A 23,235-nucleotide genomic window follows, 5' to 3' on the forward strand; every position below is an offset into this window, starting at 1 on the left:
GAGAAACCCATTTTTCCTATTGGTGAGTCAACTGGATTAAGCGAGGGTAGGTCAAGAAGGTGCGGTCTGGCTACACCTCTAAAACAACATGAGAGTTCCAGATGGAATAGCATCAAATACTATGGCGAAGTCTCTAGGTGTAACAGGGATATTGTAACGAGATTTTAAAAAATCCTCATAATTGAGTAACAATCCTTCCTCATTAAAAAATTGACTCACCAGCAGGATATAATTATTAAACCAGTTCTTAAAAAAATAAAGACTTGTTTCTATGCAAAATATCCTTATTGTTCCAAATGAAATACCTATGCGGGGGAAAATTATGTTTATATATTAACGACCACACTAAGAATACTTGTCTATGAAAAGCAGATAATTTTGTAGGAATCTTATCAATGTTTTAGTTACAAAGTAACATAAAATTGAGGCCACCAAAACGGGGGAAGATACAATGAGGGATGAGATTCCAAATTGAAGTTGGATTCTTTAAGAAATGTTTAGCCCAATTTATCTTAAAAGTATTATTCAAAGTAGGAAAATCTAAAAAATTGACACCAGTATATTCGTATGAGTTCATAATGACAGATTTCCTAATATAATGTGTACGCTTATTCCAGATGAAGTTGAAAAGAACCTGGTCAACTGCTTTACCTATTTTGTTGTCAACATGTAGGGACTAGGCTGTATAAGTAAGTCTGGAAATACCTTCAGCTTTAGAAATAAATACTCTACCTTTCAAGGATAAATCCCTCTGCAATCAATGGTTCAACTACTATTTGTTTTTTAAAATAATAGGTATGAAATTGAATGAGCATCTTTCCTGTTGATCCTTAAATATGGTAATCTCAAGTATGTTACTTTTCCCTTGACTGGAATATTGCATATAGAGGGTATCACACAGTCTTTAACAGCAAACAATTCACACTTATTAAGGTTTAGGCAAAGACAAGATGCTTTGGAAAATATATTTATCACATCGATTACCCTAGTAATCTGATCAGCATCTTTCAAAAAGAGGGTGGTGTCATCTGCAAACTGACTTATGATAATATCTCTGTCAGCCTTTTATATCGCTGGATTTAACAGAACTTGTAAGAAGTTGGGTTGCAAGCAGGAAGAGGTAAGGCGAAATTGGGCAACCTTGCCTAATTCCTCTTTTCAAATCAAATCTAGCAGAAGTGCCATGCTTTAATTTAATGGAACTGTTCCCATTCATATAAAGAGTTTTAATAGTACTAGGAGGGGTGCGTCACTTGAGTGGGTTGAGTCACTGACGTGGTCTTCCTGTCTGGGTTGGCACCCCCCTTGGGTTGTGCTGTGGCGGAGATCTTTGTGGCCTATACTCGGCCTTGTTTCAGGATGGTAAGTTGGTGGTTGAAGATATCCCTCTAGTAGTGTGGGAGCTGTGCTTTGGAAAAGTGGGTGGGGTTATATCCTGTCTGTTTGGCCCTGTCCGGGGGTATCATCGGATGGGGCCACAGTGTCTCCTGACCCCTCCTGTCTCAGCCTCCAGTATTTATGCTGCAGTAGTTTATGTGTCGGGGGGCTAGGGTCAGTCTGTTATATCTGGAGTATTTCTCCTGTCTTTTCCAGTGTCCTATGTGAATTTAAGTATGCTCTCTTTAATTCTCTCTCTCTCTCTCTCTCTCTCTCTTTCTCTATCTCTCTCTCTCTCTCTCTCTCTCCCTCTCTCTCTCTCTCTCTCTCTCTCTCTCTCTCTCTCTCTCTCTCTCTCTCTCTCTCTCTCTCTCTCTCTCTCTCTCGGAGGACCTGAGCCCTAGGACCATGCCTCAGGACTACCTGGCATGATGACTCCTTGTTGTCCCCAGTCCACCTGGCCATGCTGCTGCTCCAGTTTCAACTGTTCTGCCTGCGGCTATGGAACCCTGACCTGTTCACTGTGATTACTATTATTTGACCATGCTGGTCATTTATGAACATTTGAACATCTTGGCCATGTTCTGTTATAATCTCCACCCGGCACAGCCAGAAGAGGCCACCCCTTATAGCCTGGTTCCTCTCTATGTTTCTTCCTAGGTTTTGGCCTTTCTAGGGAATTTTTCCTAGCCACCGTGCTTCTACACCTGCATTGCTTGCTGTTTACATTTGATTTGATTTACTACAAAATAATTTCCCAAAACCAAATTTCTCAAGGGAGAGACATAGAAACTCATGTTCCACTGTATCGAAGGCTTCATAAAAGTCTAAGAAGACAATAAATCTATCTTCGAGGATTAGATCAGAATAGTCAATAAGGTCTAACACCAGTTGGATATTATTAGAGATGTGTCTATTCCTCATGAAGCCAGATTGGGCCTCTTCTATAATTGAGTCCAATACTGCCTTCATTCTTTTTGCAAATATAGAGGCTAATATTTTTTAGTCATTATTGAGCAGACAGATTGGACGCCAATTATCGAGGAGAAGCAAGTCTTTCTTGGGCTTAGGTATTAATGTAATCAGACCTTGAGTCAATGTCACGCCCTGACCATAGAGAGCTTTTATTCTCTAGGTTGGTTATGTCGGGGTGTGATTAAGGGTGGGTTATCTAGGGGAATTGTATGTCTATGTTGGCCTAGTATGGTTCCCAATCAGAGGCAGCTGTTTATCGTTGTCTCTGATTGGGGATCATATTTAGGTAGCCATTTTCCCATTGTGCTTTGTGGGATCTTGTCTATGTTTAGTTGCCTGTGAGCATTATTATAGCGTCACGTTTCGTTTGTTCGTTTTGTTGTTTTGTTGTTTGAAGTTTTCTATTCCATGATAAAGGATGGAAACATACCACGCTGCATCTTGATCTACTCCTTATGACGAACGTGACAGTTAAACTGGGAGGGAGACTATTATTTGCAATGCTTTCAGAAAAGACCAACAGAAACAGGGCTAACTGTTGAGAAAAGGTTATGTAAAACTCAGCAGATATACCATCAGTCCCAGGAGAATTATTGTTTTTAAGGTGTTCAATAGAATAAATGATCTCTTCAACTATAATAGGGTCATCACACTGTTCCCTCTCAGCCTCCCCAATTGATTTCACATCCCCCAGAAAGTAAAAAAAAAGTTGAGGAAACCTCACAATACTTAGAACTATATAAATTCCTGTAAAAGTTGCAACTAAAGTTAGAGATTAATTTGGGATCATCTGTGATGAGACCATTAATATTTAATTGTTGAATTGTATTATTTTTAGAGAGGTATTTTTCTAACCTGAAAAAAAAAGATGAATTTTGTTCACCCTCTTTTAGCTACTTCTTCCTAGATCTGACAAAGGCTCCCTCTGCTTTCAGTTTATGTAACAGTATAACTTTAAACCGTCCCCTCGCCCCGACACGGGCGCGAACCAGGGACCCTCTGCACACATCAACAACAGTCACCCACGAAGCGTCGTTACCCATCGCTCCACAAAAGCCACGGCCCTTGCAGAGCAAGGTGCAACACTACTTCTAGGTTTCAGAGCAAGTGACGTAACTGATTGAAACGCTAGTAGCGCGTACCCGCTAACTAGCTAGCCATTTCACATCCGTTACACTCACCCCCCATTCAACCTCCTCCTTTTCCGCAGCAACCAGTGATCCGGGTCACGGCACCAATGTAACAGTATAACTTTAAACCGTCCCCTCGCCCCGACACGGGCGCGAACCAGGGACCCTCTGCACACATCAACAACAGTCACCCACAAAGCGTCGTTACCCATCGCTCCACAAAAGCCACGGCCCTTGCAGAGCAAGGTGCAACACTACTTCTAGGTTTCAGAGCAAGTGACGTAACTGATTGAAACGCTAGTAGCGCGTACCCGCTAACTAGCTAGCCATTTCACATCCGTTACACTTACACATATCGTCCAACTGTTTCGTAGCTCAAACAGAACAGATTTGTCCTCCTCTGAGAGACTTTCAACAGGCTTTTGGCAAGACTACTCCCATATTTTCTTAAATATTTTCCAACTTCATATTTAAATATCTCCCAGTTATTACTGTATGAATTGTCATTTATAGCTTTGTTCCAAAAGTGTGTAATTAAATTGTTTATCTCAAATCTAGATCAACTCATGTTTTAATATAGAGATATTAAGCTTCCAGTAGGATTCTCTGCCAAGGCCATTATCAGTGATAAAAAGTTTAATGTCAATATAAATAGCTCTATGATCAGTAAGGGGAGTGGCAAGGATGTTAACAGAAATACCCTGTTTATCAAAACATTATAGACACCAGCCAAAAATCTATGTGGGATTGTCTGGAGCATGCCTTATTACTCCCTGTGAAAGACTTGTCATTAGGAAACTTAACTCTCCAAATATCTATAATATCAAACCTTTCCATAAACTGCCTCAAACTTGTATTCATAGAAGTGGACTTTCCCAGCGGCCATCTATAAATTAAATTATTCGAGAAATATTAAAATCGTCATATACTATAAGTAAAGCATTAGGGAACTTGGTTAGCCAATGGAGAATACGCTTTTCTAAGGATTCAAGTAAGTGATAATTTTCAAGTTTGGAATTGTACCCATAAATGTTGGTAATAATAACGATGATGTTGTTACAGTTGATAACAAGACAAAGAAAGTGACCAAAAGGGTCACAGTCGGAGTGCAAAATACTTCCTTTGAATTTATTCTTTAGAGTGATAACTCCAGCAGAGAGTTCAGAACCATGAGAGAGCCATACATCATTTACCCCACTGAGATCTCCAGAAGCTGATGTCGGTAGCAACTGAACGAGCCTCTTGAAAAAAACATCAATCTGTTTTAAGCTGTTTGGCAAATAAAAATGAGGCTTTGCACTTTACATTATTTCTTAACCCCCTAGCATTGAGTGAAACTATAGACAACGACAACGTGGAATATAGAACAAAGTACTGTGAGCTAAACAACAATCGCAAATCAAATAAGAATGAAAGGAAACCAGCGTTGCACACCATATACAGTTGAAGTCGGAAGTTTACATACACCTTAGCCAAATACATTTAAACCCAGTTTTTCACAATTCCTGACATTTAATACGAGTAAAAATTGACTGTCTTAGGTCAGTTAGGATCACCACTTTATTTTAAGAATGTGAAATGTCAGAATAATAGTAGAGAGAATTATTTATTTCAGCTTTTATTTCTTTTATCACATTCCCAGTGGGTCAGAAGTTTACATACACTCAATTAGTATTTGGTAGCATTGCCTTTAAATTGTTTAACTTGGGTCAAATGTTTCTGGTAGCCTTCCACAAGCTTCCCACAATAAGTTGGGTGAATTTTGGCCCATTCCTCCTGACAGAGCTGGTGTAACTGAGTCAGGTTTGTAGGCCTCCTTGCTCGCACACAGTTTTTCAGTTCTGCCCACAATTTTTCTATGGGATTGAGGTCAGGGCTTTGTGATGGCCACTCCAATACCTTGACTTTGTTGTCCTTAAGCCATTTTGCCACAACTTTGGAAGTATGCTTGGGGTCATTGTCCATTTGGAAGATCCATTTGCGACCAAGCTTTAACTTCCTGACTGTCTTGAGATGTTGCTTCAATATATCCACATCATTTTCCTCCCTCATGATGCCATCTATATTGTGAAGTGCACCAGTCTCTCCTGCAGCAAAACACCCCCACAACATGATGCTGCCACCCCCGTGCTTCACGGTTGGAATGGTGTTCTTCGGCTTGCAAGCGTCCACTTTTCTCCTCCAAACATTACAATGGTCATTATGACCAAACAGTTCTACTTTTGTTTCATCAGACCAGAGGACATTTCTCCAAAAAGTACGATCTTTGTCCCCATGTGTAGTTGCAAACCGTAGTCTGGCTTTTTTTATGGCGGTTTTGGAGCAGTGGCTTCTTCCTTGCTGAGCGGCCTTTCACATTATGTCAATATAGTACTCGTTTTACTGTGGATATAGATACTTTTGTACCTGTTCCCTCCAGCATCTTCACAAGGTTCTTTGCTGTTGTTCTGGGATTGATTTGCACTTTTCGCACCAAAGTACGTTCATCTCTAGGAGACAGAACGCGTCTCCTTCCTGAGTGCTATGACAGCTGCGTGGTCCCATGGTTTTTATACTTGCGTACTATTGTTTGTACAGACGAACGTGGTAACTTCAGGAGTTTGGATATTGCTCCCAAGGATAAACCAGGCTTGCGGATGTCTCCAATTTTTTATCTGAAGTCTTGGCTGATTTCTTTTGATTTTCTCATGATGTCAAGCAAAGAGGCACTGAGTTTGAAGGTAGGCCTTGAAATACATCCACAGGTACACCTCCAATTGAATCAAATTATATCAATTAGCCTATCAGAAGCTTCTAAAGCCATGACATAATTTTCTGGAATTTTCCAAGTTGTTTAAAGGCACAGTCAACTTAGTGTATGTAAACTTCTGACCCACTGGAATTGTGATCCAGTGAATTATAAGTGAAATAATCTGTCTGTAAACAATTGTTGGAAAAATGACTTGTGTCATGCACAAAGTAGATGTCCTAACCGACTTGCCAAAACTATAGTTGTTAACAAGACACTTGTGGAGTGGTTGAAAAACTAGTTTTAATGACTCCAGCATAAGTCTATGTAAACTTCCGACTTCAACTGTAGATGTAAATGATTGAGTGAGTAGTTTAGCATAACAAAGCTAACTGCCAGAACAAGAAACAAGAAGGAGCTTGCTCACTGCCTATACTGCATGTAAAAATATCAGAAGTGAGAGAACAAATAAAATAGTAAATATCCATTACAGTGATCCCTCGCCACTTCGCGGTTCACTTATCGCGGATTCGCTATTTCGCGGATTTTCATAATGCATTTTTTTTTTTTTTTTGGTGCATTGTGCTCTGCATTCTGATTCGCTAAAAACTCACTCCCGCTTCTTGTATCAAAACATGCTACGAATTGTGCTATCATTTTGTCGTCTCGTGCAGTTATGTGTACGTACATCGCTTAGCAACCATGGTGCGAATGGCCACTGAACTTAAGCGAGTAGCTGAGGAATGGGACCCTTTGATGAGCCGTTCATTACAGTTCTCCAACGTAATCGATGGTGGCATGTCGGTGTACAAGGATCTTTTTGCAAAGAAGAAAAAAGAGCGACAACAGCTGCCTATCACTATGTTCTTCTCCCGAACAAACACACCTGCACCGCGGGCTTCAGAAGAAGAGAACACTGCAGAGCGCAGTCAGGATGCAGCGGCCCAGTCTGAAGAGCAGTGAAACGGCCTACACGTGAGTCACTGTATTTGTATACATGTAATAGTTGCTAATTGTAAAAAAAAAAAAAATTCTATTTCGCGGATTTCACTTATCGCGGGTCATTTTCGGAACGTAACCCCCGCGATAAACGAGGGATTACTGTACTCCAGTAGTCCTGTGCAGTAAGAACGAAGGTTAAATCACCTTAGATCCGGGAGTGGGATCTGCTCACATCAGAGGTAGCTATCTATAGGTAGCCTATGTTGACCACCAGGCACAACTTATGACAGTCCTCAAGGAGGAAGGTTGATTTCGTCGCTTTCCCTTCTTTTCATGCTTTTTCCACAGCTGGCCACAGTTTCTCTCTCCTTTCTCTGTCTGCTTTCGAGAGGTCTTCAGCAAACCACAGAGTTTTATCGCGTAGGAATGTAGATTTCTTGGCTGCTTTCCAAATAGCATCCCGTAGATCCGTGATGTGAACTGGAGAATGACACCTCTGGGCTTGGAGTCACCCTGCCTTCTCGTGCCGAGGCGATGTACAGTGTCGACAACATCTGTTATCTTAGCCTTCTCCACAGGTAGGATAGCTTGGCAGACTTTGATGGTCTCTTGCAGCACGTTCTCCTCATCTGCCTCGGGAACTCCATACAGTCTCAGATTCCACCGTCTGGTGTAGCTTTCGAGTTCCGTGATTCTTCTTTGGCACAAGTCCATCTTTCCCTCCTCCTTTTCGACACGCTTTTTGATGTGGGCAACCTTCTTCTTAGCATCCTTGATTTACATGCATGCAAAGTCAACATTTTTTTTTAAGCCCTCGATTTTCATTGCATTCCATTTTCTCTAAGGACCTTGCATTGATGAGACTAGAAAGAGAGGTGATAACATCATTATTGGCAGCGGCATCTTGGCCCAGTTCAAACATACCTGGAGGTTTGCTTGGGGTTATAGGCAAAGAAGAAAAATCCTTGTCTGACACGGTTGTGGATGTCACTGCAACCTTAAAGGTCCTCAATGATGTCACCATTTCTCTTGATTCTAAGCAATATTGTGCTGCTATTTTTATTGACTTGGCCAAAGCTTTTGATGCGGTAGACCATTCCATTCTTGTGGGCCGGCTAAGGAGTATTGGTGTCTCTGAGAGGTCTTTGGCCTGGTTTGCTAACTACCTCTCTCAAAGAGTGCAGTGTATAAAGTCAGAAAATCTGCTATCTCAGCCACTGCCTGTCACCAAGGGAGTACCCCAAGGCTCAATCTTAGGCCCCAGGCTCTTCTCAATTTACATCAACAACATAGCTCAGGCAGTAGAAAGCTCTCATCCGTTTATATGCAGATGATACAGTCTTATACTCAGCTGGCCCCTCCCCGGATTTTGTGTTAAATTCTCTACAACAAAGCTTTCTTGGTGTCCAACAAGCTTTCTCTACACTTAACCTTGTTCTGAACACCTCCAAAACAAAGGTAATGTGGTTTGGTAAGAAGAACGCCCCTCTTCCCACAGGTGTTATTATTACCTCTGAAGGTTTAGAGCTTGAGGTAGTCACCTCATACAAGTACTTGGGAGTATGGATAGACGATCTTTCTCTCAGCACATATCAAAGCTGCAGGCTAAAGTTAAATCTAGACTTGGTTTCCTCTATCGTAATCGCTTCTCTTTCACCCCAGCTGCCAAACTATCCCTGATTCAGATGACCATCCTACCCATGCTAGATTACGGAGACATAATTTATAGATCGGCAGGTAAGGGTGCTCTTGAGCGGCTAGATGTTCTTTACCAATTGGCCATCAGATTTGCCACCAATGCTCCTTATAGGACACATCACTGCACTCTATACTCCTCTGTAAACTGGTCATCTCTGTATACCCGTTGCAAGACCCACTGGTTGATGCTTATTTATAAAAACCTCTTAGGCCTCACTCCCCCCTATTTGAGATGTCTACTGCAGCCCTCATCCTATACATACAACACCCGTTCTGCCAGTCACATTCTGTTAAAGGTCCTCAAAGCACACACATCCCTGGGTCGCTCCTCTTTTCAGTTCGCTGCAGCTAGTGACTGGAACGAGCTGCAACAAACACTCAAACTGGACAGTTTTATCTCAATCTCTTCATTCAAAGACTCAATCATGGACACTCTTACTGACAGTTGTGGCTGCTTTGTGTGATGTATTGTTGTCTCTACCTTCTTGTCCTTTGTGCTGTTGTCTGTGGCCAATAACGTTTGAACCATGTTTTGTGCTGCTACCATGCTGTGTTGTCATGTGTTGCTGCCTTGCTATGTTTTTGTCTTAGGTCTCTCTTTATATAGTGTTGTGTTATCTCTCTTGTTGTAATGTGTGTTTTGTCCTATATTTATATTGTATTTATTTTTTATCCAAGGCTCCCGTCCCCGCAGGAGGCCTTTTGCCTTTTGGTAGGCCGTCATTGTAAATAAGAATTTGTTCTTAACTGACTTGCCTAGTTAAATGAAGGTTCAATAATTAAAAAAAAATGTAAAAGCCAAGCAAGAGCTAGTGAGATTCTATTGGCAAGTTCTAGCGTTTATTTGCATATTTCCATTAGGGAACTTGCTCTGTGAAGTGCGCATGTGCAATAACTAAATTCGCCCCTTGCAATCCTTCTAAACAACGCCATTTTTAGAAAGTCTACAAAACACAGTCCACTCTGTTTGTTACAAATTCTAGTTTTGGAAACAGAAAACAGTATGGAGATCAAATGTTTCATCAATGAGAAAATGAGCAGAATGTCTGCCAAAATCCATCACGCTCCATCTTCTCCCATTGCTGGCCACTGGGCTTCCTCTCATCACCATATTTGGTAGTGAGCGGAAACAGCAACCGAATGCGTCACATTTATACATCCGGTGAAATATCTGGCTCATATCTGGTTCTATCTGTGATTCCATTGGTCAAGTGGTAAACTCACCACAAACTCGGGGAACCGGGCCATGCAAAACGAACTGGCCCAATTTGTGTCAGGAACAGCCCTCTTACGATACCGGTTTATTTTGTGTCATCACTATCAAACCGACCGCCAATTCAAACGGGAGGATTTCGCCGGCGCCTTAGTCAAGACAGGAAAGTGGACCTCTTCACGACCAGTAGAAGGTATCTCTGAAGTGATTTTCGTGGCACTGAAACTTGTCTAAATTGACTAACGTTACATTTTAATCCGCGTGCGGCTCAGCATCCACCTCCTCAGTTCTCAGCTGTAGCTAACGTTAGCTGGCTAATATGCCAGTTGCTAGTAAACCAACTGAGTTAGCAGATAATAAGTCAACCGTTTTAGACTAAACAGGCATAAGAGTGGAATAAGAATGTTACATTGCAAAGTCTACAACATTTAACTGTTTTGTCTGTAGCTACTACTTTAGCAATCCATAACAATTTGGGGTTATAACGCACGTGACATGGTGGCTAAAATAGACAGCTAGCAAAGCTACCACACGTCACCTTAAATTTCGATATTGTAAAATATCGTCATTGATTGTAGTAGTTTGACATTGTTGGTTCCATCCGTATGATGCACCAGCAAGGGACTTTTGTGTCACCCTTGCTCAGCGGGGTCTTTTGTCAATGCCGAACAGAGGAGGCCCACCGTTCTGACCCTGGTGGAGGGGTCGGGGGTGCTGGGGGCGCATCCTCATCATCTTTCACATCCTCACCTCTAACTCGGGAGCGTCCGTTGTCAGTAGAGATCACAGGTTCCTGTGATGACTCCTGTGAGCCATCATACCCATGCGAACTTTGTGGTGGACCCGAGCAGGACCATAGACTAAAAGTGCTGTTTCAAGTCCTGGACGTGAATGGTGATGGGGGCATCTGCGTCAACGACCTGTCCATTGGGCTCAAGAAACTGGGGGTTCATCGCACTGAGCTCGAGCTTATGGTAAGTGTGAGGGTTCATATCTCGCTATAGAGTAAATCAATAACTTATTGTGAAGGAGTAGGTGAAAAGCAGTGATTTCAAGCAAGCTATTTAGCACTGTGACAGGATAAACCGTTTATGTTGACTCCCTGGTTAAGTGTTTTTTAAATTTTTGAGTTGGTGGGAAATTAGTTTTCTTGCCCATAAAGTCCTATAACAGATGTCTTTGATTTAAAATTAGTGTCTAATATGGAATGTTGTGAAAAATGTGTTTTTTCCATTTCTGTAGGTTCCCACTCAGTTGTTCTTATACAGTGCATGTCCCTTAAAGATGCAGTCCGGGATCTTAAGCGCTTACAAATTTGTAAAATGTTATGCAAATTTCAGGATATAACATGGATGACAGTACACATTTGGGCACAATTTTCAAGGACCCATTTTGGCTCATGAGCACTACTTTCAAATCTACTAGCTGAAATTATGCAAAAACTCTGGAGCATCACTTTCATGTGACTGTCCCTTTAATAATATGTTAAAGAAAACACCCCACATTGTTGCTGTGGTTTACATCAGTAAACTCTGAAAAGCATGAGTAAAGTAGTAATACCCACTGAATTACCAAGGTCTCGTACAGCCCAACTCTTTATTGAAACACCTCTTTAAATTAGGTGACTTTTATTTTCCAACCACATTCCCATATTTGAACCTTAATACTGCTTTAGCGATTATTCCCAGGTTGTTGTTATTGTATTCTTCCTGTTAAAGCCAGAGGATTAAACTTTTTCATTTGGTATTTGTGTCAGTCTGCTGATGTGGAGATCTATACCAAACAGACTCCCATTGTTGTGTCTAGCCTAAGCTACTAACACAAAAACAAGCAATGAGCTCGCATTTTGTTTCTTCAAGAATGTCATCCCTGCCAGGGTTTAGTGACTTTAGTCTAAGATAAAGATGCCATCAAACATAACATTTCCAAAAATATATTTTTCCTCCTACATGCATGCACATGCTATAAATGTCCATAACTGGCCATTAATTAAGTACAGAACTAGGGAGTTGACACTGGCAGCCTGTCATAACTCATGTTCTTCATATGGATCTGGTGCTGAGATGGGCACTGGGGGGGGCAGAAACAAGTCAGGTGCTAGGAGATAATCACATGGGAGAAGCAGAGAGTAGGAAATACGAGGGGAAGATGAACAGGAGGGTACAATTATTATTATTTTTTTTTCACCTTTATTTAACCAGGTAGGCAAGTTGAGAACAAGTTCTCATTTACAATTGCGACCTGGCCAAGATAAAGCAAAGCAGTTCAACACATACAACAACACAGAGTTACACATGGAGTAAAACAAACATACAGTCAATAATACAGTAGAAAAATAAGTCTATATACAATGTGAGCAAGTGAGGTGAGATGAGGGAGGTGAAGGCAAAAAAAGGCCATGGTGACAAAGTAAATACAATATAGCAAGTAAAACACTGGAATGGTAGATTTGCAGTGGAAGAATGTGCAAATTAGAGATAGAAATAATGGGGTGCAAAGGAGCAAAATAAATAAATGCAGTAGGGAAAAGGTAGTTGTTTGGGCTAAATTATAGATGGGCTATGTACAGGTGCAGTAATCTGTGAGCTGCTCTGACAGCTGGTGCTTAAAGCTAGTGAGGGAGATAAGTGTTTCCAGTTTCAGAGATTTTTGTAGTTCGTTCCAGTCATTGGCAGAAGAGAACTGGAAGGAGAGGCGGCCAAAGGAAGAATTGGTTTTGGGGGTGACCAGAGAGATATACCTGCTGGAGCGCGTGCTACAGGTGGGTGCTGCTATGGTGACCAGCGAGCTGAGATAAGGGGGGACTTTACCTAGCAGGGTCTTGTAGATGACCTGGAGCCAGTGGGTTTAGCGACGAGTATGAAGCGAGGGCAAGCCAACGAGAGCGTACAGGTCGCAGTGGTGGGTAGTATATGGAGCTTTGGTGACAAAAAAGAATGGCACTGTGATAGACTGCATCCAATTTATTGAGTAGGGTATTGGAGGCTATTTTGTAAATGACATCACCGAAGTCGAAGGATTGGTAGGATTGTCAGTTTACAAGGGTATGTTTGGCAGCATGAGTGAAGGATGCTTTGTTGCAGAATAGGAAGCCAATTCTAGATTTTACTTTGGATTGGAGATGTTTGATGTGAGTCTGGAAGGAGAGTTTACAGTCTAACCAGACACCTAGGTATTTGTAGTTGTCCACATATTCTAAGTCAGAACCGTCCAGAGTAGTGATGTTGGACAGGCGGGCAGGTGCAGGCAGCGATCGGTTGAAGAGCATGCATTTAGTTTTACTTGTATTTAAGAGCAATTGGAGGCCACGGAAGGAGAGTTGTATGGCATTGAAGCTCGCCTGGAGGGTTGTTAACACAGTGTCCAAAGAAGGGCCAGAAGTATACAGAATGGTGTCGTCTGCGTAGAGGTGGATCAGAGACTCAGCAGCAGACTTGGCTTTTGAAGACCTTAGAAAGGCAGGGTAGGATAGATATAGGTCTGTAGCAGTTTGGATCAAGATGCTTTGTAAGTAGGAAAACCTGCAAAATCGGCAGTGTATCAAATACTTGTTCTCCCCACTGTATATACGGGACACGACAAGACGAGGACAAAAGACGTCTGACTGCTATGCCATCTTGGACATAGAAATGGGCTCTCTGTGGGTAATCTAACGTCGCAGGTGTAAAATAAATGCCTGGGCGGTGTTCCCACATCCGGTTTTCAAGGGAAAAGTAAGCTAGGTTGAAGATACTGGAACCCTGAAGACTGGATGTTTCCCCTATCCTGCTAAGGGTGCTCTGGGGAAGAGAGGGAATGTTCAAGAGCATTAGGCTTGGGCGGTATCCAAATGTTCATATCATACCGTCCTTCTCTCATCCTGGCTGAATCCTGGTTTAGGAAGACCACCAAAAATTCTGATATTTTCATCCCCTAACTACAACATTTTCAGACAAGATAGAATGGCCAAAGGGGGCGGTGTTGCAATCTACTGCAGAGATAGCCTGCAGAGTTCTGTCCTACTATCCAGGTCTGGTCCAAACAATTTGAACTTCTACTTTTAAAAATCCACCTCTCTAAAAACAGGTCTCTCACCGTTGCCGCCTGCTATAGACCACCCTCTGCCCCCAGCTGTGCTCTGGACACCACATGTGAACTGATTGCCCCCCATCTATCTTCAGAGCTCGTGCTGCTAGGCGACCTAAACTGGAACATGCTTAACACCCCAGCCATCCTACAATCTAAGCTTGATGCCCTCAATCTCACACAAATTATCAATTAACCTACCAGGTACCACCCCAAAGCCGTAAACACGGGCACCCTCATAGATATCATCCTAACCAACTTGCCCTCTAAATACACCTCTGCTGTTTTCAACCAAGATCTCAGCGATCACTGCCTCATTGCCTGCATCCGTAATGGGTCAGCGGTCAAACGAACTCCACTCATCACTGTCAAACGCTCCCTGAAACACTTCAGCGAGCAGGCCTTTCTAATCGACCTGGCGCGGGTATCCTGGAAGGATATTGACCTCATTCGGTCAGTAGAGGATGCCTGTATTTTTTAAAAATGCCTTCCTCACCATCTTAAATAAGCATGCCCCGTTCAAGAAATTTAGAACCAGGAACAGATATAACCCTTGGTTCTCTCCAGACCTAAATTGGATGCAGTCTATCACAGTGCCATCATTTTTTGTCACCAAAGCCCCATATACTACCCACCACTGCGACCTGTACGCTCTCGTTGGCTGGCCCTCGCTTCATACTCGTCGCCAAAACCACTGGCTCCAGGTCATCTACAAGATCCTGCTAGGTAAAGTCCCTCCTTATCTCAGCTCGCTGGTCACCATAGCAGCACCCACCTATAGCACGCGCTCCTGCAGGTATATCTCTCTGGTCACCCCCAAAGCCAATTCCTCCTTTGGCCGCCTCTCCTTCCAGTTCTCTGCTGCCAATGACTGGAACAAACTACAAAAATCTCTGAAACTGGAAACACTTATCTCCTTCACTAGCTTTAAGCACCAGCTGTCAGAACAGCTCACAGTTTACTGCACCTGTACATAGCCCATCTATAATTTAGCCCAAACAACTACCTCTTCCCCTACTGTATTTATATATTTATTTTGCTCCTTTGCACCCCATTATTTATATTTCTACTTTGCACATTCTTCCACTTCAAAACTACCATTCCAGTGTTTTACTTGCTATATTGTATTTACTTTGCCACCATGGCCTTTTTTTGCCTTCATCTCCCTTATCTCACCTCATTTGCTCACATTGCATATAGACTTATTTTTTATCTGTATTATTGACTGTATGTTTGTTTTACTCCATGTGTAACTCTGTGTTGTTGTATGTGTCGAACTGCTTTGCTTTATCTTGGCCAGGTCACAATTGTAAATGAGAACTTGTTCTCAACTTGCGTACCTGGTTAAATAAAGGTGAAATAAAAAAATAAAAAAGCCATTTGGGCCCCTTTTACCAGAATGGTAACAAAATTAGCACAAATTTATAGCGATTGAAAACAAACATAAACTAATTGCAAAGACAGGCAAGTCCAGCTCATAAAGTTATACAAGCATAACGAGTGGCTTCCGAATGTCATTTGCATTGTGTGTACATTTTGCAATCGAAAGTGAACAAAATAAATTGTGCAAATGAAGACATTTGTGATGCATGCTTTTCTGAAGGAAGAGCAGCATGTGTACACGTAGCAGAGGAGAAAAAATATGCTTGCAGGAAACACCGGGATAAAAAGACAACGGTACAGATAACTCATCCAGAGCTCTTTGACTTCTGGCAGAAAGCCGTTATAAGATGTCTATCTGATGGCAAACATTTAGTAGTGTTACACGTGTGTGTGTGTGTGTGTGTGTTGCTAATCATGTCATAAACTGACATTTCAAATGCTTACTGATATAATAGACTCCAGTGTTGTGAAGATGAGAGAGTGTCATTAAAATGTTAGAGAACAAAAAATGACCTGATTGTGTTGCTGTATTGCCCCCTGAATAAAGCCAAATACCACACGAATGACGCAAGAGGCATTTAGTCACTGCACTCCTAGGCACTGGCAGTATGAATTTGAAACCCATAAATACCTCGGAAATGCTTTTAGGGATACGAGAGAGCCCAGACTGTGGCCTACTTATACCAGAGCAATACGAAGCAAGTCACAACCTGTGATCAGTCATGATCAGTTATTTCTCAGCATGTGGTGTCAGGCCTCTGTTTGGTAGTAGTCAAACCATACTGCCACATCCCCATACCATTTGAAGGCGAGAGAAAATACTAGGTGGGTTGTAATTTTAAATGTACGCTACCGTTCAAAAGTTTGGGGTCACTTAGAAATGTCCTTGTTTTTGAAAGAAAACCCTTTTGTAACGTTTGAAACGCTATTAGCGCGCGCTAACTAGCTAGCTATTTCACTTCGGTTACACCAGCCTCATCTCAGGAGTTGATAGGCTTGAAGTCAAACAGCGCAATGCTTAACGCACAACGAAGAGCTGCTGGCAAAACGCACGAAAGTGCTGTTTGAATGAATGTTTACTCGCCTGCTTCTGCCTACCACCGCTCAGTCAGATACTTAGATACTGGTATGCTCAGTCAGATTATATGCAAAGCAGGACACACTAGATAATATCTACTAATATCATCAACCATGTGTAGTTAACTAGTGGTTATGATTGATTGTTTTTTTATAAGATAAGTTTAATGCTAGCTAGCAACTTACCTTGGCTTACTACATTCGCATAACAGGCAGTCTCCTTGTGGAGTGCAACGAGAGAGAGGCAGGTCATTATTGTGTTGGACTAGTTAACTGTAAGGTTGCAAGATTGAGAGAATTTGGCAGTACGTCCAACCGGCCTCACAACCACAGACCACGTGTAACCATGCCAGTCCAGGACCTCCACATCCGGCTTCTTTATCTGCGGGATCGTCAGAGACCAGCCACCTGGACAGCTGATAAAACTGAGGAGTGTTTCTGTCTGTAATAAAGCCCTTTTGTGGGGAGAAACTCATTCTGATTGACTGGGCCTGGCTCCCCAGTGGGTGGGCCTCCCAGGCCCACCCATGACTGCACCCTGCCCAGTCATGTGAAATCCATAGATTAGGGCCTAATTCATTTATTTCTATTGACTGATTTCCTTATATGAACTGTAACTCAGTTTAAAAGTTATTCCGTTTTATATTTTGGTTCGGTGTGTATATATAGAATAGCTTACGCTATATATCATGGAGGCTATTGTGCACTGTTTGTAGACCTGCCCTACTGTGTTTTGTATTGTATGGGTGAAATAGTTGATATTGGAGATATAATCCTGGGTTCCTGGTGGGTTTTGAGCATTTGCCAGACTGATTCGGCACGTGAAGGCTTACAATTGTCTAGTACTTTTCCCCATTGTTCAGAGAGCAGTGGCACTTTCCAGAACAACCACATGGATATGCTTGCCCACTCTATTGGCTGCAGATAGGCAAAGGTCATGGGGGCATATTTTTAACACTGCGCTCAGTTTGCTGCCTGTTACATCCACTTTATCTATGATCTTGTCTCACACTTTCACATAGAAAAGAAGCAAAGTCATGCTCTTTTTGTTCCTCTTCAAAATGGAGCCCAATAACTTGTTTTCAGTTCCTGACTATCTTCTGAAACATTTGCTTTAATATTAGCCTTAGTAAACCTGCATTTGTTGACCCAAGGTTAACTACCTCCTTGGCCTCTTTTAGATAAAACTGTTTTGAATATGGATTTGCTTTTGACCAAAAATATTTATTTGCTCTGCAATTTGTTTTGGTGGTTTGGCTGTCTAGTCAGCTCGTGATTCATATTTCAAATAACATTTTATTAGTCACATGCACCGAATACAACAGGTATTCACCTTACAGTGAAATGCTTGCTTACGAGTCCCTAACCAACAATGCAATTTTAATTAATTAATTAATACATTAATTTAATATGAATAAGAAATAAAAGTAACAAGTAATTAAAGAGCAGCAGTAAAATAACAATAGCGAGACTATATACAGGGGGGTACCGGTACAGAGTCAATGTGCAGGGGCAACGGTTAGTTGAGGTAATATGTAGGTAGAGTTCTTAAAGTGACAATGCATAGATGATAACAACAGAGAGTAGCAGCGGTGTAAAAGAGAGAGGGTGGCAATGAAAATAGTCTGGGTAGCCATTTTGATTAGATGTTCAGGAGTCTCATGGCTTGGGGGTAGGAGCTGTTTAGAAGCTGTTTAGAAGCCTCTTGAACCTAGAATTGGCGCTCTGTTACCGTTTGCCATGCGGTAGCAGAGAGAACAGTCTATGACTAAGGTGGCTAGAGTCTTTGACAATTTTTAGGGCCTTCGTCTGACACCGCCTGATATAGAGGTCCTGGATGGCAGGAAGATTGGCCTCAGTGATGTACTGGGCCGTTCGCACTACCCTCTGTAGGAGAGGTCGACCGATTAATCGGAATGGCCTGATATAATTAGGGCCGATTTCAAGTTTTCATAACAATCGGAAATCGGTAATTTTGGGCGCCGATTTTGCCAATGTTTTTATTTTAAAAAATGTACACCTTTATTTTATTAGGCAAGTCAGTTAAGAACACATTCTTATTTTCAATGACGGCCTAGGAACGGTGGGTTAACTGCCTTGTTCAGTGGCAGAACGACAGATTTTTACCTTGTCAGCTCAGGGATTCAATCTTGCAACCTTACGGTTAACTAGTCCAACGCTCTAACCACCTGCCTCACGAGGAGCCCGCCTGTCACGCGAATGCAGTAAGAAGCCAAGGTAAGTTGCTAGCTAGCATTAAACTTATCTTATAAAAAAACAATCAATCATAATCACTAGTTATAACTGCACATGGTTGATGATATTACTAGTTTAGATGATATTACTAGTTTATCTAGCGTGTCCTGCGTTGTATATAATCAATGCAGTGCGCATTCGCGAAAAAGGACTGTTGTTGCTCCAACGTGTACCTAACCATAAACATCAATGCCTTTCTTAAAATCAATACACAGAAGTATATATTTTTAAACCTGCATATTTAGCTAAAAGAAATCCAGGTTAGCAGGCAATATTAACCAGGTGAAATTTTGTCACTTCTCTTGCGTTCATTGCACGCAGAGTCAGGGTATATGCAACAGTTTGGGCCGCCTGGCTCATTGCGAACTAATTTGCCAGAATTTTACGTAATTATGACATAACATTGACGGTTGTGCAATGTAACAGGAATATTTAGACTGATGGATGCCACCCGTTAGATAAAATACGGAACGGTTCCGTATTTCACTGAAAGAATAAATGTTTTGTTTTAGATGATAGTTTCCGGATTCGACCATATTAATGACCTAAGGCTCGTATTTCTGTGTGTTATTATGTTATAATTAAGTCTGTGATTTGATAGAGCAGTCTGACTGAGCGATGGTGGGCAGCAGCAGGCTCATAAGCATTCATTCAAACAGCACTTTCGTGCGTTTTGCCAGCAGCTCTGCTGTTTATGAATTCAAGCCTATCAACTCCCGAGATTAGGCTGGTGTAACCGATGTGAAATGGCTAGCTAGTTAGCGGGGTGCGCGCTAATAGCGTTTCAAACGTCACTTGCTCTGAGACTTGGAGTAGTTGTTCCCCTTGCTCTGCATGGGTAACGCTGCTTTGAGGGTGACTGTTGTCGATGTGTTCCTGGTTCGAGCCCAGGTAGTGGCGAGGAGAGGGATGGAAGCTATACTGTTACACTGGCAATACTAAAGTGCCTATAAGAACATCCAATAGTCAAAGGTATATGAAATACAAATCGTATAGAGAGAAATAGTCCTATAATACCTACAACCTAAAACTTCTTATCTGGGAGTATTGAAGACTCATGTTAAAAGGAACCACCAGCTTTCATATGTTCTCATGTTCTGAGCAAGGAACTTAAACGTTAGCTTTCTTACATGGCACATATTGCACTTTTACTTTCTTCTCCAAAACTTTGTTTTTGCATTATTTACACCAAATTGAACATGTTTGATTATTTATTTGAGGCTAAATTGATTTTATTGATGTATTATATTAAGTTAAAATAAGTGTTCATTCAGTATTTTTGTAATTGTCATTATTTACAAAAATTAAAAAATTGTCCGATTTAATCGGTATTGGCTTTTTTTGGGTCTTAAAAAAAGTCGGTATCGCCGTTGAAAAATCATAATCGGTCGATCTCTTGGCCCCAGTGATGTACTGGGCCGTTTGCACTATCCTCTGTAGTGCCTTGCGGTCGGAGTCCAAGCAGTTGCCATACCAGGCGGTGATGCAACCAGTCAGGATGCTCTTGATGGTGCAGCTGTAGAACCTTTTGAGGATCTAAGGACCCATGCCAAATATTTTCAATCTCCTGAGGGGGAATAGGTTTTGCCGTGCCAGTCTTCACGACTGTCTTGGTGTGCTTTTGAACCATGTTAGTTTGTTGGTGATATGGACACCAAGGAACTTGAAGCTCTCAACCTGCTCCACTGCAGCCCCTCTAGTGCTCGGTTCTCTTTTTCCTGTAGTCCACAATCATGTCCTTTGTCTTGATCATGTTGAGGGAGAGGTTGTTGTCCTGGCATCACACGGCCAGGTCTCTGACCTCCTCCCCATAGGCTGTCTTGTCGGTGATCAGGCACTGTTGTGTCATCGGCAAACTTAATGATGGTGTAATAGTCGTGCCTGGCCGTGCAGTCATGAGTGAACAGGAGTACAGGAGGGGATTGAGCACGCACCCTTGAGGGGCCCCTGTGTTGAGGTTGTGTTGTTACCTACCTCAGGGTCCTTAGCTTATTGATGAGCTTTGAGGGCACTATGGTGTTGAACGTTGTGCTGTAGCCAATGTTGGGGCAGTATGCAAATTGGAGTGGGTCTAGGGTTTCTGGGATGATGGTGTTGATGTGAGCCATGACCAGCCTTTCAAAGCACTTCATAGCTACAGACACAGGTCTGTAGTCATTTAGGCATGCTCGCAGTACATGTTCTGGTAATCAGTCTGGCCCTGTGGCCTTGTGAATGTTGACCTGTTTAACTTCTTACGGCTGAAATCCCATTAACGGGATCGATTTGACAACAGCCAGTGAAAGTGCAGGGCGCCAAATTCAAACAACAGAAATCTCATAATTAAAATTCCTCAATCATACAAGTATTATACACCATTTTAAAGATAAAGTTGTTGTTAATCCCACCACAGTGTCCGATTTCAAAAAGGCTTTATGACGAAAGCATACCATGCGATTATGTTAGGTCAGCACCTAGTCATAGGAAAACACAGCCATTTTTCCAGCCAGAAAGGAGTCATAAAAACCAGAAATGGAGATAAAATTAATCTTTTGTTGATCTTCATCAGATGTTGATCTTCATCAGATGACACTCATAGGACTTCATGTTACACAATACATGTATTTTTTTGTTCGATAAAGTTCATATTTATATCCAAAAATCTCAGTTTACATTGGCGCGTTATGTTCAGTAATGTTTTGCTTCCAAAACATCCGGTGATTTTGCAGAGAGCCACATCAATTTACAGAAATACTCATAATAAACATTGATAAAAGATACAAGTGTTATGCATTGGATTATAGATAAACTTCTCCTTAATACAACAGCTGTGTCAGATTTCAAAAAAGCTTTATGGAAAAAGCACATCATGCAATAATCTGAGTGCAGCGCTCATAGACCAAAACAAGCCATACAGATACCCGCCATGTTGTGGAGTCAACAGAAGTCAGAAATAGCATTATAAATATTCACTTACCTTTGATTGATTATCTTCATCAGAATGCACTCCCAGGAATCCCAGTTCCATAATAATTGTTTGTTTCGTTCGATAAAGTCCATTTATGTCCAAATACCTCCTTTTTGTTCGCGCGTTTAGTTCACAAATCCAAATTCACGAGGCGCAGGCCAGACGAAAAGTCAAAAAGTTCTATTACAGTTCGTAGAAACATGTCAAACGATGTATAGAATCAATCATTAGGATGTTTTTAACATAAATCTTCAATAATGTTTCAACCGGACAATTCCTTTGTATTTAGAAATGAAAAGGAACGCAGCTAACTCTCACGGGCGCGCGCCTGACTGAGCTCATGGCCTTCTGCCAGACCCCTTAGTCAAACAGCTCTTATTCTCTCCCAATTCACAGTAGAAACCTGAAACAAGGTTCTAAAGACTGTTGACATCTAGTGGAAGCCTTAGGATGTGCAATATGACCCCATAGACACTGTATATTGGATAGGCAAAGACTAAAAAAAACATACAAACCTCAGATATCCCACTTCCTGGTTGGATTTTTTCTCAGGTTTGTGCCTGCCATATGAGTTCTGTTATACTCACAGACATCATTGAAACAGTTTCAGAGTGTTTTCTATCCAAATCTACTAATAATATGCATATCTTAGCTTCTGGGCCTGAGTAGCAGGAAGTTTACTCTGGGCACCTTAGTCATCCAAGCTACTCAATACTGCCCCCAGCCATAAGAAGTTTTTAAAGGTCTTACTTACATCGGCTGCGGAGAGCATGATCACACAGTCTTCTGGAACAGCTGGTGCTCTCATGCATGTTTCAGTGTTATTTGCCTCGAAGCGAGCATGGAAGTAGTTTAGGCAGGCTTGTGTCACTGGGCAGCTCTCGGCTGTGCTCCCCTTTTGTAGTCTGTAATGGTTTGCAAGCCCTGCCACATCCGACGAGCGTCAGAGCCGGTGTCGTACGTTTCGATCTTAGTTCTGTATTGACGCTTTGCTCCTTGAAAGCGGCAGCTCTAGCCTTTAGCTCAGTGCGAATATTGCCTGTTATCCATGGCTTCTGGTTGGGGTATGTACGTACGGTCACTGTGGGGATGATGTCATCGATGCACTTATTGATGAAGCCAATGACTGATGTGGTGTACTCCTCAATGCCACCGGAGGAATCCTGGAACATATTCCAGTCTGTGCTAGCAAAACAGTCCTGTAGCTTAGCATCTGCTTCATCTGACCTCCTTTTTTTTATTGATCTAGTCACGGGTGCTTCCTGTTTTAATTTTTGCTTGTAAGGAGGATAGAATTATTGTCAGATTTGACAATGGAGGGAGAGCTTTGTATGCGTGTCTGTGTGTGGAGTAAAGGTGGTCCAGAGTTTTTTATTTATTCATTTATTATTTATTTTTTTACCCTCTGGTTGCACATTTAACATGCTGATAGAAATTTGGTAAA

At 41.8% G+C, this 23,235-nt stretch overlaps 1 protein-coding gene across 2 annotated transcripts in view; it reads left to right on the plus strand.

The window, feature by feature from the left end:
• The first annotated feature begins 10,118 nt into the window (after positions 1-10,118).
• The window catches only part of slc25a25b (solute carrier family 25 member 25b), a 51,967-nt gene continuing 38,850 nt past the window's right edge, over positions 10,119-23,235 (plus strand). For both annotated transcript variants that reach the window (XM_055875244.1, XM_055875246.1), the window contains exon 1: positions 10,119-11,037. In XM_055875244.1, the coding sequence (XP_055731219.1) occupies positions 10,669-11,037 (369 nt within the window). In that variant the 5' untranslated portion in view covers positions 10,119-10,668. The remainder of the gene's footprint in view (positions 11,038-23,235) is intronic.

Source organism: Salvelinus fontinalis, chromosome 21, assembly GCF_029448725.1.
Source record: "Salvelinus fontinalis isolate EN_2023a chromosome 21, ASM2944872v1, whole genome shotgun sequence".
Classification (NCBI taxonomy): domain Eukaryota; kingdom Metazoa; phylum Chordata; class Actinopteri; order Salmoniformes; family Salmonidae; genus Salvelinus; species Salvelinus fontinalis.